Raw genomic sequence first — 15,657 nt, forward strand, 5'->3', positions numbered from 1 at the left:
CCTTAGGGCTTTGAAAGCGAGAAAGCAACCTAGCAGAAGTCAATCGGAAGTTTTCTGTTTGACAAAGGAATTTAAAAATGAGAGAAGGTGAAGAGTTTAAGAATGAGAGTATCTACGAGACGTAATATAATATTTAAATGATATAATTAATAATTCCAACAGAAAGTGCTTAATTGAGTGTTCTTGAGATATCAATTGTATTCGCAATTCTCAAGTTTAGGATGTATTGGATTGATGATGAGTGCTTGAAAATTTCAAAAAATGTTGCTACTTTTTTAATCCTCCCTACTCGAATTTTGGCAACGATGCTAAAATACTTTTAAAATTTATAAAATAATTTTTTTTTAACCATTTAAAACTAGGAAGCTACTCTGTATTTATATTTCTCTCTTAGGCAAAAAAACTTATTTTCTCTGTATGCATAAGCCTCTTTTGAGTGATGAATAGTTGAACTCCATTTGGTCTTTCTCCATGGCCCTCAAATGCTTATGCTTTGCATATTTCATCTTCTCTACACTATGGATTCAAGGTTTCTGCAACAACCAAAATGGTAAGCCTTAATCCCAAGCTATATTGCACGAAAACTCTTCTTCATCGGCGTTTCCACATTTCATGTACTTTTCCGTTTCAGTTTCTGTTTCCATTTCCATTTCAGTTTCTGTTTCCATTTCCATTTCAGTTTCCGTGCAACATAGATGCCAAGGACTTTCTTATCTTTTCCCCCTTTTCTCTTTTTGATGCAAACAAGTTTCTCTAAAATTACAGGTTTCTTGAGCTTATCTTGCGGCGGAGCATCAGATTACACAGATTCATCCACCATTTCATGGGTTTCAGATAATGAATACATCAAAACAGGCAACACAAGCACCATTTCTGCAATTCCTATCAGGTTTTTCCCAGATAAACAAAGTAGAAACTGCTATAAGCTTCCATTGAGCAATTCGTCGTCTTTAACTCTCCTTAGAGCTCAATTTGTGTACAAGAATTATGATAATCTCCGAAAACCGCCTGTTTTCTCTGTTTCTATTGGAACAGCCATTGTTGCTACTGTAAATCTGAGTAGTAATGATCCATGGATTGAAGAATTTGTATGGCCTGTTAATAAAGATACACTTTCTTTGTGTTTACATGCTATTCCTGATGGAGGATATCCTGTTATTTCGTCGCTGGAAGTTCGTCCGATTCCTCGGGGAGCTTATCAGGATGAGATTGGAGATTTTCCTGTTAAGTCTTTGAGAAAAGCTTACAGGATCAATAGTGGTTATACCAATGGTTCATTGAGGTAAGAACATGTTTTCAATGTTTGTTTTGTGACAATACTAGCTCAATTTTACTTTTTTTATGGGATTCTGAAAATCTGTCGGTAATAATTTTGTCCGTTGTAATTTTCGTCGAAATTCCTTAAAAAGAAAAAGGATGAAATTGATATTGAGCCACTTTGTAACTAGAGCCGGACAAATTAGACACGACATGATTATACTGACACACAATTTTAGTTTTTGGATTTAGCTTACTAACTTGTCATTGCCAATTATGTGCGTCTACATGTGTTGAAACCTACTTTGCTAATATAGCCCCGTCATTCTATTCTCTTTCCCGTCATTCTATTCTCTTTCTCTATATTTCTGACGGGTTATTCAGTTTATTGTTGTCCTCATCGCCACCCTCTAACATCTTTCCTTGCTTAAATTTTCCATCCCAGCGCCACCCTTTCAAGACCAGCTTCCTCTTGGTTTGTCCCCAACCATCGCATCGTACATAGAGAGTTGACTTAGATATTGTAACAACCTAGTCCAATAATACCATTTAGATATTGTCGTTTTTATCCAAGTCATGTTCCTTGGACCCGCGGCTACATGGTATTAGACCATACCATTACTATTGTAACGACCCGGTCCCAAGAGGGTCAGGCCACGATGGAAGGTTGAACAAGGAGCTATCTTAAATGATAGCTATGGGGCAAAAATGAATTGAATTCCTCATTAAAAATGGAGAAAGAGTGACTGAGCTATATTAGTAAACTGGATTTCGAACACATGTAGACTCACATAATTGGGAAGTTAATTTTGCTCTTATTTTTTTGTCGGAATTCTAGCTCAATTTCATTTTTTTATGGGATTCCGTCGCAAAATTTGTCCGTAATCACAACAATTTTGAAACAGGTATCCTTCGGATCCATTTGATAGAATATGGGATGCAGATCAAAATTATACACCATTTCATGTGTCAACTGGATTCAGTATGCTACATAATAACTTCAACTTATCTACTCTTATTGAGAATCCTCCTCTTGATGTTCTTCAGACAGCCAGAGTTTTAGCAAGAAAAGATGTCTTAACTTACAACCTTGCTCTTCCTACCCAATCAGACTACTTCATTCTCCTTTACTTTGCTGGGATTCTTCCTGTCTCTCCTTCTTTTGATGTTTTAATCAATGGAAATCTTGTTCAATCTAATTATACTGTAACAATGTCACAAGCTAGTGTTCTTCACTTGATTCGAAACGACATCAAAACCTTGAACATTACTCTCAAAACTCAGAGTTTCTATCCACAAATTAATGCTATTGAAGTGTATCAGATTGTTGAAATTCCTTTGGAAGCTTCATCAACTACAGGTGATACTTCCTCTTTTTGTTCTTCATTTTGTTTGATAAAACTGCTTTGATCCGCTTAGAGTTGTTGTCGCTTTTCGTGCAGTATCTGCGCTTGAGGTTATTCAACATTCTACTGGGTTAGATCTGGAATGGGAAGATGATCCGTGTTCTCCGTTTCCGTGGGATCATATTGGATGTGAAGGAAACTTAGTCACATCATTGTATGTTGATGTTACATCTTTGGTCTATTCTTTAGCTATTTATATCTACTAATAAGTTTTTATGTTTCGTTAGGGAGCTTTCGGATGTTAATTTGAGGTCAATTAGTCCAACATTCGGCGATTTGTTAGACCTCAAAATGCTGTAAATTCTTATCTGCTACTCTTTTCTTTCCCTCATTTAGACTCTATTTCTTGCCCCGTTTGACTCCATGTGGTTTCAGGGATTTGCATAACACGTCGCTCGCTGGAGAGATACAGAACTTAGGAAGTCTGCAACATCTTGAGAAGCTGTAATGCATAACTGAAGTACTAAAAGAATTCCAAGTTCTGTTGCTTGAAAAAGCAAGTCATTTGTTGTAAATCTGTTTTTTCAGGAACCTGAGTTTCAATCGGTTAACGTCTTTCGGAGTTGAATTGGACAACTTAGTTAGCTTGCAGAGTTTGTAAGTTGAAATATCTGTTGCATTCTTTCTGTACGCCTTTTCGGCTTTCATTGACAGCGTTTCATTTGAATTTCAACACAAAGGGACCTGCAAAATAATAGCTTAGAAGGAACAGTTCCTGATGGAATAGGAGAGTTAGAGGAGCTACATCTTCTGTAAGTAAGCTTATAAATATCAGAACTGCATTCAGCTGCTATGCTTTTAATTGTGTTATAATACCGTCTTAATTAAACTCGACGAGATTTTTTTCCTTCCGCTCTTCAGGAACCTTGAAAACAATAAGCTGGAAGGCACCCTGCCAGGGTCTTTGAATAGGGAAAGTTTAGAAGTCAGGTACATATGGAAATGATAGTTTTGTGAATTAGTTTTCTATTTTCAGAATCCTGATGAATAATCTTACGACAGGACATCTGGGAATCCATGTCTTTCATTCTCCACATTGTCGTGCAACGATGATTCATCTAACCCTTCGATTGAGACTCCGCAAGTTACGATGTTTACCAGGCAAAAGCCTAAACAATCCAATCATATTGCAATTATACTTGGTGCAGCTGCAGGAACCATACTTGCTCTTCTTATCATTTCTCTTTCAGTATTCTTCTACTTAAAGAAACAAACTGCTGAAATCCTGTTGTCAGAAAGTAAGAGAAGTTGCATCGTAAGCCCATGGAAGTTCTTTACTTCTCTTACTTATTTACACACGTATTATATTTCTCAGAGACTGTATCGGAGATGCGAAACTGGAATGCAGCAAGAATATTTACCTATAAAGAAATCAAAGCAGCTACAAACAACTTTAAGGAGGTTATCGGTCGTGGTAGTTTCGGATCTGTTCATCTTGGAAAGCTTTCTGATGGCAAACAAGTGGCTGTCAAAGTGCGGTTCGATAAGACTCAACTTGGGGCTGAATCTTTTGTTAATGAGGTTTATCATTTGAACCCTTCTTTCATTCAATTAGACCTATGTTCTTAAAATATTGCCTGATAAATATTCCTTCCTTTGAATCATTAGGTGTATCTGTTGTCACGAATTCGTCACCAGAATCTGGTCGGCCTGGAAGGATTCTGTTCTGAATCAAAGAAGCAAATACTAGTGTATGAGTATTTACCCGGTGGATCATTGGCTGATCATCTTTATGGTCTGTCATCAATCAATAGAAATCTACTACCTTTTCTGTATATCACTAAATATTTTTGAAGCATTACTTTTCTGTGCCTGGAATTTATTTCCCATTTTATATTCTTGTAGGTTCAAAGAGACAGAAAGTTTCTTTAAGTTGGATTCGTAGGCTGAAAATCGCTGTTGATGCTGCTAAAGGTATGTGTATATATTATTTTCATCACAGTAAAGAACGAAATATTTCAGAATTGAAAGAAAATTCTGACTTCCAGTATCAAAAGGTGCAAACTTTAGATGCTATCAGTTCAAATTTTTCTAAAAAAGGTGTCTGCATAATTGTAGTTCATGCTTGTGGATGGAACACTTGTTCTTAACCTGTAGCTTCATAAGTTCCTATCATAAGAAGCCATTAATTATTACTAAGAGATCTAAGTATAATAAAGTTCCCATCCCGTTTTCGTTGAAGGATTGGACTATTTGCACAATGGGAGTGAACCACGAATAATACATCGTGACGTGAAATGCAGCAATATCATGCTAGACAAGGACATGAACGCCAAGGTTTGCGACTTTGGCCTTTCTAAGCAGGTAATGCAGGCAGATGCAAGTCATGTAACTACAGTTGTGAAAGGCACTGCAGGCTATCTTGACCCTGAGTGAGTCTTCATTGTCATGTAAACTTTTACTAATTCTTGATGAATAAATCACAACTCATCAAAAAATTTATGTCATCTTCAGGTACTATTCTACTCAACAGCTTACTGAGAAAAGTGATGTCTATAGTTTCGGTGTTGTTGTTCTGGAGCTCATTTGCGGGCGAGAACCATTGCGCCACTTAGGAACTCCAGACTCTTTCAATTTGGTTTTATGGGTAATTCAAAGTTCTTTCTTTTACACCTTCTGCAACGTTGCTTATCAATATTTTGTTCATTTGAATGATTTTTGTTCATATGAATTGTTGTTGCAGGCCAAGCCCTACTTGCAGGCAGGTGCATACGAGATAGTTGATGACAGCATAAAGGGAACCTTCGATGCAGAAAGCATGAGAAAGACAGCCACAGTTGCTGTGCGATCAGTAGATAGAGATGCCGCATTGAGGCCTAATATAGCAGAGGTGTTGGCAGAGCTGAAAGAAGCCTACGACATTCAGCTTGCGTATCTTGCAGCCCGTGACGTGTAAATCACTTCCTATGGCTTCAATATATTTAGCATAAAGCTATCTTAGAGAGTAGAAAAAGTATTTATACACATACCTTTACTGTATCTATTCGGCTATTTTTCAAGAAAGAAAATAATATTTTGAGTATTTTTATATCAACTATACAAAAAGAAAGCAAGAAGAAATTATAGTAATAAATAATAAATAAAAACCTGTGAATGGTTTTCATGCCACTGCAAAACCATCCAGTAAATGCATATAACTGGTTTTGCTGCTGCACATGTATATTGAGAGTTTCTTTCAAAATTTTACTTCAACTAAAAAGGTGAAACTAGGTAGAATGGCGTCGTCGCACGTATAGGAATAATGCTGTAAAGGCAGCCAAAGCGTAAGGAAACACCGTCCAAATTCCCTGTAAAACTTTACAAATTAGATACTGGTACTTGAAGAAAATGGTAACCTAATTCAATAATATTTTCTTTACCACTACAGTAGCGACAGTGGCAAGGGCGACCACAGGACGTTCCCTCAATAGAAATCCAATTCCCAGCTGTGGTTAAACATATTCAAAAAAATTACAAGTCAGTTTACAGTCAAATCTATTTGGAAAATTACATATTTTAGTCTGAACTTCTGAGAATTTGCAATTATAGCCTCAACTGCAAAAACAACAAATTTTCACTGGATGTATAATTTGAATGTAGCCAAAAGTTGCCGTCCAGCAGCTTTTTATTCACAATTGTCACTCGTAGTTAGATATCTTTTTGTAGTTTAGCTATTTCAGTATTTCTATTGTTTTAGTCATCTTCGCTAATTATGAAAAGCTTCTACAGAAATGTTCAACATGGACCCTAATGATCAAATTGAATTTGGTCATTCATCGTTAGATCTAGGCTGATTAAATCTAAGTCTTAGAATGCTTTGAATCTCTACCCTAGGATTTTAATCAGCTTTAGATCTAACACTAAATAACCAAATTTACTTGGTCATCGGGGTCCATGTAAACATTTCTATGGTGCATATTTACTATTACGATTGTTATTCTAATTATTTAAGCTTTAGTTTCTTATTCATAAATGCAAGTGTTTATATGTAACCCCAGGTGGATAACAAGACACTATGAACTTGAGTCTGTTCGTGAATGATCACAATGAACTGAACATATTGATTCTGTTGTTTTGTATTGTTTTCGTCTAGTTCTACAGTCATTTTTACAGTAAATAGTACCGGAAAAAGCATGGTACCAATTTCATTGCCACTAGTATCATTGGATAAATGTAATACATATGATATATCTTCTGCGTGCATGACTGGAAGAAAACCAAAAAGTTTCAAAGAGAGTAATTGGTATTGTTTGGAAATCCTTTTAGATGCAAATTTAGGCAATGAAAGACCATATAATAAGAGGAGCATGCAGATGCAGATATGATTTTTCATGAACGAAGAAAAGAGAAAAATAGCATTGCAATCGAACTAGGAAGACCTGTAGCGGAAGGGTGATCAAGCCACCACAGCAAACTCCAGCGAAGAAATACTCGGGGGATATACCCTGTTCAGATAACATATCACAATGGCAACAAATTCAATTCTTTAAGCAACAAAGCACAAATGTGCATAAGATAAATTAATCAACAGTAACCATTCCCAACACAGAATAGATAATTATTTTGCACTTCAATCATCATGATTCATACAATATTCATTCATTTGTACATTTCATTTTCTTCTATTCCATTTTTTTTCTTTTAGTGAGTGGTCCAGGTGCCGAGGATTTAACTTTTAAAACTTATAACCCTGATACGTGTAGCAACTAAACCAATGCCATTTGGGAATCAATAAACATCATAGAAGACACTGTTCACTGTCTGCTAGGAAAAAAATTGAAATTCATTGGTCACTTTCAATGCTTGTCTACCAGTATGTCTGTTCATAGGTCCACCAAATGCCAACAAAATAAGCTCAACCATATGAAAAGAACAGAAACCACCATAGATAAAACAAACAAACAAAACCTCTAAACTGAGCTAAAACCAGCAAGCTACTCACTTATACAGAATATTGTTAGTGACACAGAGAATAAGAAAAGAAAAACTAATTTCCCAGACAATGATGAATACTGACCAGTGTCCCTGCCACGAAAGCAGTAGGATTTCTTACTCCAAGAGAAAGTCTTTCCACTGTAGATCACAATGTGCAAAAGTATAAGGAAATCAAATTCAAAAAACTGACCTAACATTGCATGCTGTCAGATATTAATATGAAGTGGAGCTTTAACTATCAGCTTTAGCTGTTGGTTAACACGGTTCCATGACATGGTATCAGAGCCAGTTTGACCAAGTGGTCCAGGGTTCGATTCCTGACATCCTCATTTGTTGATTTAATTGCAGGACATGGTAATATGGGCCTGTGTTGTGCACACCTCTAGACCATTGGGCATTGGCGTGTAGGGGTGTGTCAGATATTAATATGAAGTGGACCTTTAACTATCAGCTTGAGATATTGGTTAAAACGGTTCCATGACACATACGAAATAAATTGATAGAAAAATTTAGTTGTTGAAGTTTTTGATGAACAATGATGAAGATCCGACTCGAAATAGAGCTGAATCGAATCGTATGATTCGAATCGTAAATCGTAAGATTATGTTATAATTTAGATTCACCCTATAGATTCGGCTTGAAATAGAATTGAATCGAATAGTACGATTGGAATAGTGAATCGTAAGATTCTAACAACAGTGCTTATAAGCAATAAGGATCAACCAATGCATGTCTTGATACTTGATAGTAAATTATCAAAAAGATGTGGCGATGTTAAAAAAGGGGAGAAGAAAAAAATTCCATAGAAGAGCTCTAGATTTAACAGCTTGCTTTAATTTAGGAAAGAAACAACCAATTAATATATCATGAGGTTAATTACATGAAGCATATAATGTGAGGGCACACACCTTTGCTACAATTAAAGTTTGAAAACTGTATGTTGGGACATCACATCACCATTATTGAAGTAATCCATACTCTAGAATTCAACAGCATCTTAAGAATTTCAGCATTAATTATATCTTGAAAAACATGACTAGCAAAAATTTGAGTTATTATGACCTTCCCCACAATAATAATCTGACAACCAACTTAAATACCATTTAAAGGCCATCATATCAAAAGTTCGAAATCAACATTTGTCAAAATAGGCGATATTCAAAAATTAGTTCCATAATTTTACATGAACGAACATAATTCAGCATTAAAAAATGCGACTCTGCTCTTATACTTACCAACACCTGCAAGATTGCCATAGTTTTGCACAACCCTTGTAATGCTTAACACCTTCTCTTCACCAATACCTAACTATATTCATCATCAAGATTAATTTATAAACAAATAATATTATGAATCAACAGAAGGAAAGACTAGTTGTAAATGTAAATCAGTTCACTAAGCTTAGCACGCATTACACATGCTTTAACCAAGAAACCCCATCTAGAAGTAATTTACATAGTTGTGAAAGGCGCAAGAGGATCCTGGAGCCTAGGCGCAAGGCTCAGGCACGCGCCTGAGCGACACATGGGGCACCAAAACAAAATAACATATAAAATAACATTTCTAAAAAATGACACAATGGTCAAATAACAACATTCTTAATCATAAACTGCATGAGATAAATTCTAATTAACTATCAGAGATGGCTGATTAGAAGAATCGCAGCTCACAGAATGGAGGAGAAGCTGATACGTGTTTTGCATTTTCTGTCCTTTAGAATCGCAGCTCATCTCTTTCCTTTCCTTTCCTTTTTTTTTTTTCTTTTTCTAATATTTAATCTGAGCCCTTCATCATAAAGATTTCCTACGGCTGTGATTAGAAGCCGAAAAAATCCTTAACAACCCTACAATTGCGCCTAGGCGCGCCCCACTCAAGGCGCGCGTCTGGCTGACATCGCCCGCCTCACACACAAAGAGGCGCTAACCCCTGACCGTTGCCTCAGGCGCGCCTTTGACAACTATGGTAATTTATCATAGAATACCTTTGAACAAATGTCATCAGATGCCCCACTTTCCCTGAAAAGCTTGCCCAGGTAGAATGGTATCATATCACTGATACAAACTCCCCTGAAATTCATTGTATGTCATAAGATTCACAAGGAAATCATTACCATGAGTATTCAAAATTCAGTGCAGTAGTGCCAAAGAAAAATGGAGAAAGTAAAAAACTTATATCAACAGCTATAGATATGGTTTTCTATATATGATCAGCTTGCATATCAAATCTTGAAATCTCCAATCAAGTTGATTGCTAAGAATCATTATAGTATTTTAACCTTGTATTAGCTCAGGCTCAGAGTACTCCAATAGAGTCTCATAAGTAATGACCTTCATGGTGGAAGCTTCATAAGCTTTTGAAATGTTTATTTGCATGTAGAAATGTAGACAATAATACCAAATACAAAAACTGCAGATCATGGAAAAAAGATGGGGAAGTACTAAAGAACAATGTGGAGTTGCCACTAACCAGTATACCCATAGAATTGTGGATATGATGTATGGAGCATTTTTGGAGAAAGATCCAGCAAAAGATTGCCACGTCCCATCCAGAGACAGCATTCGTGATAAAGTTATGCCTACCTAAATCATACACAAGAAATTCATTAAAAGGACTAAATAAAAAAATGAAAAAAAGGGACAAAAAAACCAACACCAGAAATCTGGAATAAAATAATATGGCAAACAAATTCATGGGTTAGCAAAACTGAAGTACCAGTGAAAAGGACAGACCCAAACATTCAAAGCCTCTTCACTGATGAACAGTCCACAAGCAGCAGCCATAAGCAACCAAAAATAAATCCACCTGCAATGTGGCATATGAACATAACATGAAAACTCACGTAGAAACAAGGCCATCTAGCTTTTGTCTACTGAATCAACTAGTGAACATAACATTATATTAGCTTGCATGAACTCTTTGTATTTCATTAACAATATTTAGTTTTATAAGACTGCAAAAGAGAGAAGAGAGAAGCAACAGACCCAGGTGCGTAATCAGGAAGTATGATTCTGTATCCAAAAAATTTGAAACTGAATCCCACTGAGGATTGTGCATTTTCAGTTAGACATTGAACGCCAAATAATGAGCCAAGACTATTCTGTTTTAGACCAAAAGATATCGTATAAACGGCAGCTACGCCCACTGCAATCGCTAATATTATTAGAAACAAATTTCCCGAAGCAGTGCTATTGTCCCGCTGATTCCTAAAAATGTCTTTGGCAGGCCTGCTTTGTCTATCCAAATTACCATCTGCTTCTTCATAACTTTCAGCATCTCCACGCTGATAGCTTCTGATCCTGCTTATAAATTGCAGATTAATGCCTCATTTCACACATATTCGCCCTAATTCAAATCAAATAACTATTAATTTCCGCGATGCCTCTATAATTAAAGCCGTCTAATGTTCAAGCAGCGAAATGGAACTACCTCCCAACTTCTCTCAGAACAAAATCACCGAAGAAAAGTCGAGTAAACATTACCTGAGAAGTGGTGTTCTAAAGAGCTGAGAAGGCGTAATATATGCTGTGTGGCGAGGAGATAGGAAAACACGGTTCCTGGAAGGAGCATTAAAAGAACTAATGAGCTTCGGTGGCCGGCGATTGAACAACGGAGGCGGTGGTTTTTGTAGGTTTAACGATATGTTATGGGTGAAAATCGACATTAGTGTCATACTTACGGAACTCTGAGAGATTGTTGCAAATGCAAGACAAGTGAACAACTGACAGTATTTTTCTTGTGGTATTTTGTTTTATTCTTTTTTATTTTATGTGAAGAGGATGTAGTTTCCACGTGGCAATGCTTGAATTATGACTGGAAGGGTCTCAGAATATTCTTTTTCCAAATACAATTGTGTAGGATTCTCAAAGAACAACGAATCCCATTGGTCAATATCTTTTTTTTCCAATTATACTTTCATGTATATATTGAACTGTAACTGTTGTTATTCCGAAGTGTGAGAATCCACACACAATGAGGGATCTCAGGTACGACTGTAAATGAGCTGAGCCGTTCATGAGCAGTTTGGTGGTCGGCTCGATAAAAATTCGGCTCGACTCGGCTCGATTTGCAAATGAACCGCTCATGAGTACGATTTACTGGCTCGGTTCGTAAACGAGCCGAGATTGAGCAGGTCAAAGCTCGGTTCGAAAGCTCTCGAGCAGGCTTGATTAGAATATTTATGAACAAATTTTAGTTTTGTAGAAAACTATATAGTTTTGTGTTAGTTCACAAATATCTAAACTTAATATTATTTCATTAGATGAGCTCGTTCACAAATATAATAAATAAGTAATAGACGAACTATTTGTAAGTATCTTGTTTATTTATTCACAAACTTTGCTTATGAGTTTGTTTATGTACACAATTAAAGAGTTATTTGCGAGCAAACTTCACAAATATAATTAACAATTTACTCACAAACAATTAATGGTTAGATAATTTTCTTAATGCAAGTCCAAATAGAATTTTGGGCTCGAAACAAGCTCGAAGCTTGGCTCGAGCTCGTTGAGCAAGCCAAAGCTCGGTTCGGGCTTGAGCTCGTTAAATGTTGGTGATACGTCGTGTTGCACAACATAATAGTGATGGCATCCCTAAGTAGACGTGTAGTCAATTTTGTAATTATTATTAGTTGCCATTTAGCTAACTCCACAAATCAATTGATGCGTGTCTTAGGTGTTTTACCCTAAATGGAAGCAGGCGGAAAAGTGTTGGTGATTTTTTAGGAGCGTCGTCGCCGTTTGCTTTAATGATGGCGACCTTTCACCTTCATTCTAAAAAATTCCTATATAAATCGACTCTAATCCAACAAGTTTCTTTTTTGCAACCTCTACATTTTTTCCTGCATTATGACCTTCCGATTTTCTGATTAATTTGGAAGTATTATTTCTCTCCCTATCTTTTCTTTTGTTGTATGGAAGTCTTGAAGCGCAAAAATTCTTGAAACCCTCAACCTCTGCAGACCTTGCTTTAGCCCCCTCTAGTGATACTGAGGTTATAGCTCCAGAAAAACAAACCAAAAAAGAAACCAGCAAGGGCAAGAAAGTAGTGGTTGAGAAGAACAGAACCTTAAGGCATACAATCAAGGTTCCAGCTTGGTGGCTTCTCAACTAGTAGATCTGTTGGTCGAAATCCCCTTCTTTAACAACTTGGAAATGCATCTGCCTAACCCTTGGAAACATGTTAATAACGGAGTCCGAAAAGGCGATGAAGATCTTATAGGAGTTCATGTCCAATTTTTAACGTATGACATGAGGTTTCTCCCATTATAGCCATTTTGGAAGAGTTTCACCTATGCTTATGCTAGTTCTCGCAGAACGCCTAACTAGAGCTACTGGTGTTAAATAAACTATGCTCTGGCTTAGATCTTGTCTTGAATGGGGAAGTTGTTCATCAATTATGAAAGCCCATGAGGAGAAAGGGGGAAGATTTCTTCTATTGGAGTTTAAAGAGTCAATGTTCTAGGCTTCGGAGACCTTCCCTCCTACCAGGCAAGGTAGACAGTATCAAAAGCTTCAAGGACAAATGGTTTTAGTTGGGAGCAAGTATGAGCTATCATAATAGCCCTATCTAAAAGGCTTTCTTTTTAAAACCAAGTAGAATTTGAACCCTCCCAACAAAGAGACATGGGTTGCGCCACATGCTTTAACAAATGAGGAGAAAAGATCTGTAAGGGAAATCATAACTTTCCCAAGTTTTTCGATTTACACTAGCATTCATAAGTTAACTTGTAGGTTGACCTTGCACCGTGTGGGTAAAAGATAAAGACGTTTCATCTGGATGGTGAAGACCGATATGGAAAGATCATATTTTAAGATTAAATTCTTCAAGCATTTCCCATTTATGAACCTTTTATTCAGATGCCCTCCAATACTAGCAGCAATAGTTTGTTTCAAAAATTTATTAGACACTATCATTGTGGTCCCACTGAGTATGCCAAAAATATTATTTCACATTTTTGTTTATTGTAATGCGAACATGCTAGAGATTTTGCGAGAAAATCCCAAAAGTTGTTAAATCTGACTTCTTAGACCAAATCAATTATGTTAAAGCTGAAAGGACATAAAAGCTTCAAATTCGCAATTAATTCTACGGGGAAAAAATTAATTGAAATAACAATCACCAAAAGAATTTGAATTGATTAGAAATAATCTGAGAATTGTAAATGAACTAAAGAAGTTATAATAGAACTTACAAAAAAAATGAAAATAATAACAAAGGAGAATTCTTGCAACAATAGGATTAACGTAAAAACAAGTTCAACTAACATTGTAAATTTCAGAGTTTGAGTCTGATTTTATGTTGTTATTATGTATAGGTCTCTCTGATGCACTTTTTGAAATTTATACCGAAGTTACTCCAACCAACTATTTCATACCATGATCCTCAACTGCATATCATCACTACCACGTTTGAAAATCTCTCCTACTAACTTTTTATTTGATTTTCAAGTATGACACTACAAGAAAAACAGTAATTACCAACCAAAATTTGAAACCGGATTAAAATTGGTTGCAATATTACAACCAATTTAGTTTTAAAGCATTGTATATGGTTGCAAAGGTAATGATTACATTTGTGAAATATATTTGAGACAAGAATATGGTTTCAAAGTTTTAATGGTTGCAAATATTACAACGGGATTAGTTGCAAGATTTATTTTCTAGTTCCAATTATTGGCCAATATTTTAGCTCCAAAATTGCCGCCATATTATTTAGACTAAGTTAAATAATAAAAAAAATAAAAACAAAAAAGTACCATATTACCACTTTATCATTACCGTCTATATTCATCACTGAGTTAGGGTTTGACATTTGTCCCTCTTCTCTAACTCTTCATCTCTCTTCTCTCGTGAATAGTCTGTGTATGCTCCCACGCCCATTCCCTCTCTCTGAAACCCAAACCTAAAATCAAAACTATTCCTTCTATTTCCCTAATTAGGTCAAACTCATTTCCCCTTCCAACCCTGCATTTTTCTCTAAAGAAAATCCAACTAAAAATCATTCCTTAAAGATGCACAAAGGGAAAAGAAAGATGGGAAGAACAAGATAGCAAAGGACAGAAGTATAGAGAGAGTAGGTGCCTCTTTCACAACTAATTTGTAGTGAGAGTCATTTTTATTCTTCTTAGGTTTTTTAAATTTTTTTAGTTCCAAGTCATCTTTCGTTGCCTGTTTGATCATTATAGTTGCGGTTGTGGTGGAGTTTCTTCTCTGACTTTTTGTGGTAAAGAACTTGCTCACTGCGAACCTGAGCGCCTTTTGTTTTGTTTGTAGGCTTGCTGACTTGCCTGAGCTCTTTTCTACCGATATTCCCAGCTGGGCTTCAGATCTCGCTCGGAGCAATGCCAGTTCCTGGATTAAGACTAAAAAACGACCATTCCTTATCAAAATTAAAGGCCCAGCAAGAGACATCTCTGGGAAAGTAAGTTCTCCCCTTTCCTTTCGAAATTTTGATCTTCAATCTTTCCTTTTTTTCATCCATATTTTTTAGTCTAAGATCTAGTATCTGCCTTTATTTTACTTGAAGCTTTGCAAAGTCTCATTACTAATATTACAAATAATTACTCATAATGTTGTGAATCTTATCATAAAGTATTGAGTTTAGAGTATTATTCCTTTGAAATTCAAATGTGAAAATTCCAACTTGTGATACAACCTATCAAAAGTATATAACGTGGCTTATAAGATTTGTGCAATATTTTCACTTAATCATAACCTTTTTTGTTTTTTTTAATCACTTATTAAGACAAATAATTAGGGTTAAAGAGAGTTAATAGGGTCTCCTATCTTCCATATCAACGTGTATTAGTACAATTCTCTTTGTGGGTAAAAATAGTAAGAGGTCACAATTATGTTTATTTTTCATTTGAAATTGTTTGTATGCTTCTCGTTAATAAACGTGAACTTTATTAGTATAAAGGTTATGTTGTTGACCAAAAGTAGAATTATACTGTTCTATTAGTATGAAGATGATCCAATAATTGGTCAACGGTTATACCTAGATATTTTAGGAAATTTGAGGTGAAGAAAGCAAAAGCAAGAGGTTCACTGGTCATATCTAATATAAGATGTTTCTATAAGTT

The 15,657-nt window shown here is 35.9% G+C and overlaps 2 protein-coding genes across 2 annotated transcripts; one reads left to right on the forward strand and one right to left on the reverse strand.

Moving 5' to 3' along the window:
- Positions 1-402: 402 nt before the first annotated feature.
- Positions 403-5,559, forward strand: LOC136230288 (probable LRR receptor-like serine/threonine-protein kinase At5g48740). Its single transcript, XM_066019319.1, has 16 exons — positions 403-550; positions 766-1,282; positions 2,163-2,617; positions 2,700-2,817; positions 2,891-2,959; positions 3,039-3,107; positions 3,192-3,260; positions 3,344-3,415; positions 3,525-3,593; positions 3,666-3,901; positions 3,979-4,184; positions 4,272-4,398; positions 4,509-4,577; positions 4,846-5,035; positions 5,118-5,250; positions 5,347-5,559. The coding sequence occupies exons 1-16, from the start codon at positions 472-474 to the stop codon at positions 5,557-5,559; spliced, it is 2,691 nt and encodes an 896-aa protein (XP_065875391.1). The 5' UTR covers positions 403-471.
- A 45-nt stretch (positions 5,560-5,604) lies between these two features.
- LOC136230289 (uncharacterized) lies at positions 5,605-11,301 on the reverse strand. Its single transcript, XM_066019320.1, has 10 exons — positions 11,057-11,301; positions 10,559-10,873; positions 10,307-10,379; positions 10,044-10,156; positions 9,559-9,643; positions 8,813-8,885; positions 7,660-7,715; positions 7,022-7,087; positions 6,023-6,088; positions 5,605-5,950 (listed from the first exon to the last, which is right to left on the reverse strand). The coding sequence occupies exons 1-10, from the start codon at positions 11,245-11,247 to the stop codon at positions 5,870-5,872; spliced, it is 1,119 nt and encodes a 372-aa protein (XP_065875392.1). The 5' UTR covers positions 11,248-11,301; the 3' UTR covers positions 5,605-5,869.
- Between the last annotated feature and the right edge of the window lie 4,356 nt (positions 11,302-15,657).

The sequence above is a fragment of the Euphorbia lathyris genome, chromosome 5 (assembly GCF_963576675.1).
Source record: "Euphorbia lathyris chromosome 5, ddEupLath1.1, whole genome shotgun sequence".
Classification (NCBI taxonomy): Eukaryota; Viridiplantae; Streptophyta; class Magnoliopsida; order Malpighiales; family Euphorbiaceae; genus Euphorbia; species Euphorbia lathyris.

What these genes read in the sequence shown, in the direction of transcription:
- LOC136230289 (XM_066019320.1), bottom strand. Translation starts at nt 11,247, where the DNA reads ATGACACTAATGTCGATTTTCACCCATAACATATCGTTAAACCTACAA. An exon ending in CTTCCTGATTACGCACCTGG is followed by an intron (nt 10,380 to 10,558) that starts GTCTGTTGCTTC and finishes GCCACATTGCAG; the next exon opens with GTGGATTTATTTTTGGTTGC. An exon ending in CTGATGACATTTGTTCAAAG is followed by an intron (nt 8,886 to 9,558) that starts GTATTCTATGAT and finishes TGATGAATATAG; the next exon opens with TTAGGTATTGGTGAAGAGAA.
- LOC136230288 (XM_066019319.1), top strand. Translation starts at nt 472, where the DNA reads ATGGCCCTCAAATGCTTATGCTTTGCATATTTCATCTTCTCTACACTA. An exon ending in GGAAACTTAGTCACATCATT is followed by an intron (nt 2,818 to 2,890) that starts GTATGTTGATGT and finishes ATGTTTCGTTAG; the next exon opens with GGAGCTTTCGGATGTTAATT. An exon ending in TTAGTTAGCTTGCAGAGTTT is followed by an intron (nt 3,261 to 3,343) that starts GTAAGTTGAAAT and finishes TTCAACACAAAG; the next exon opens with GGACCTGCAAAATAATAGCT.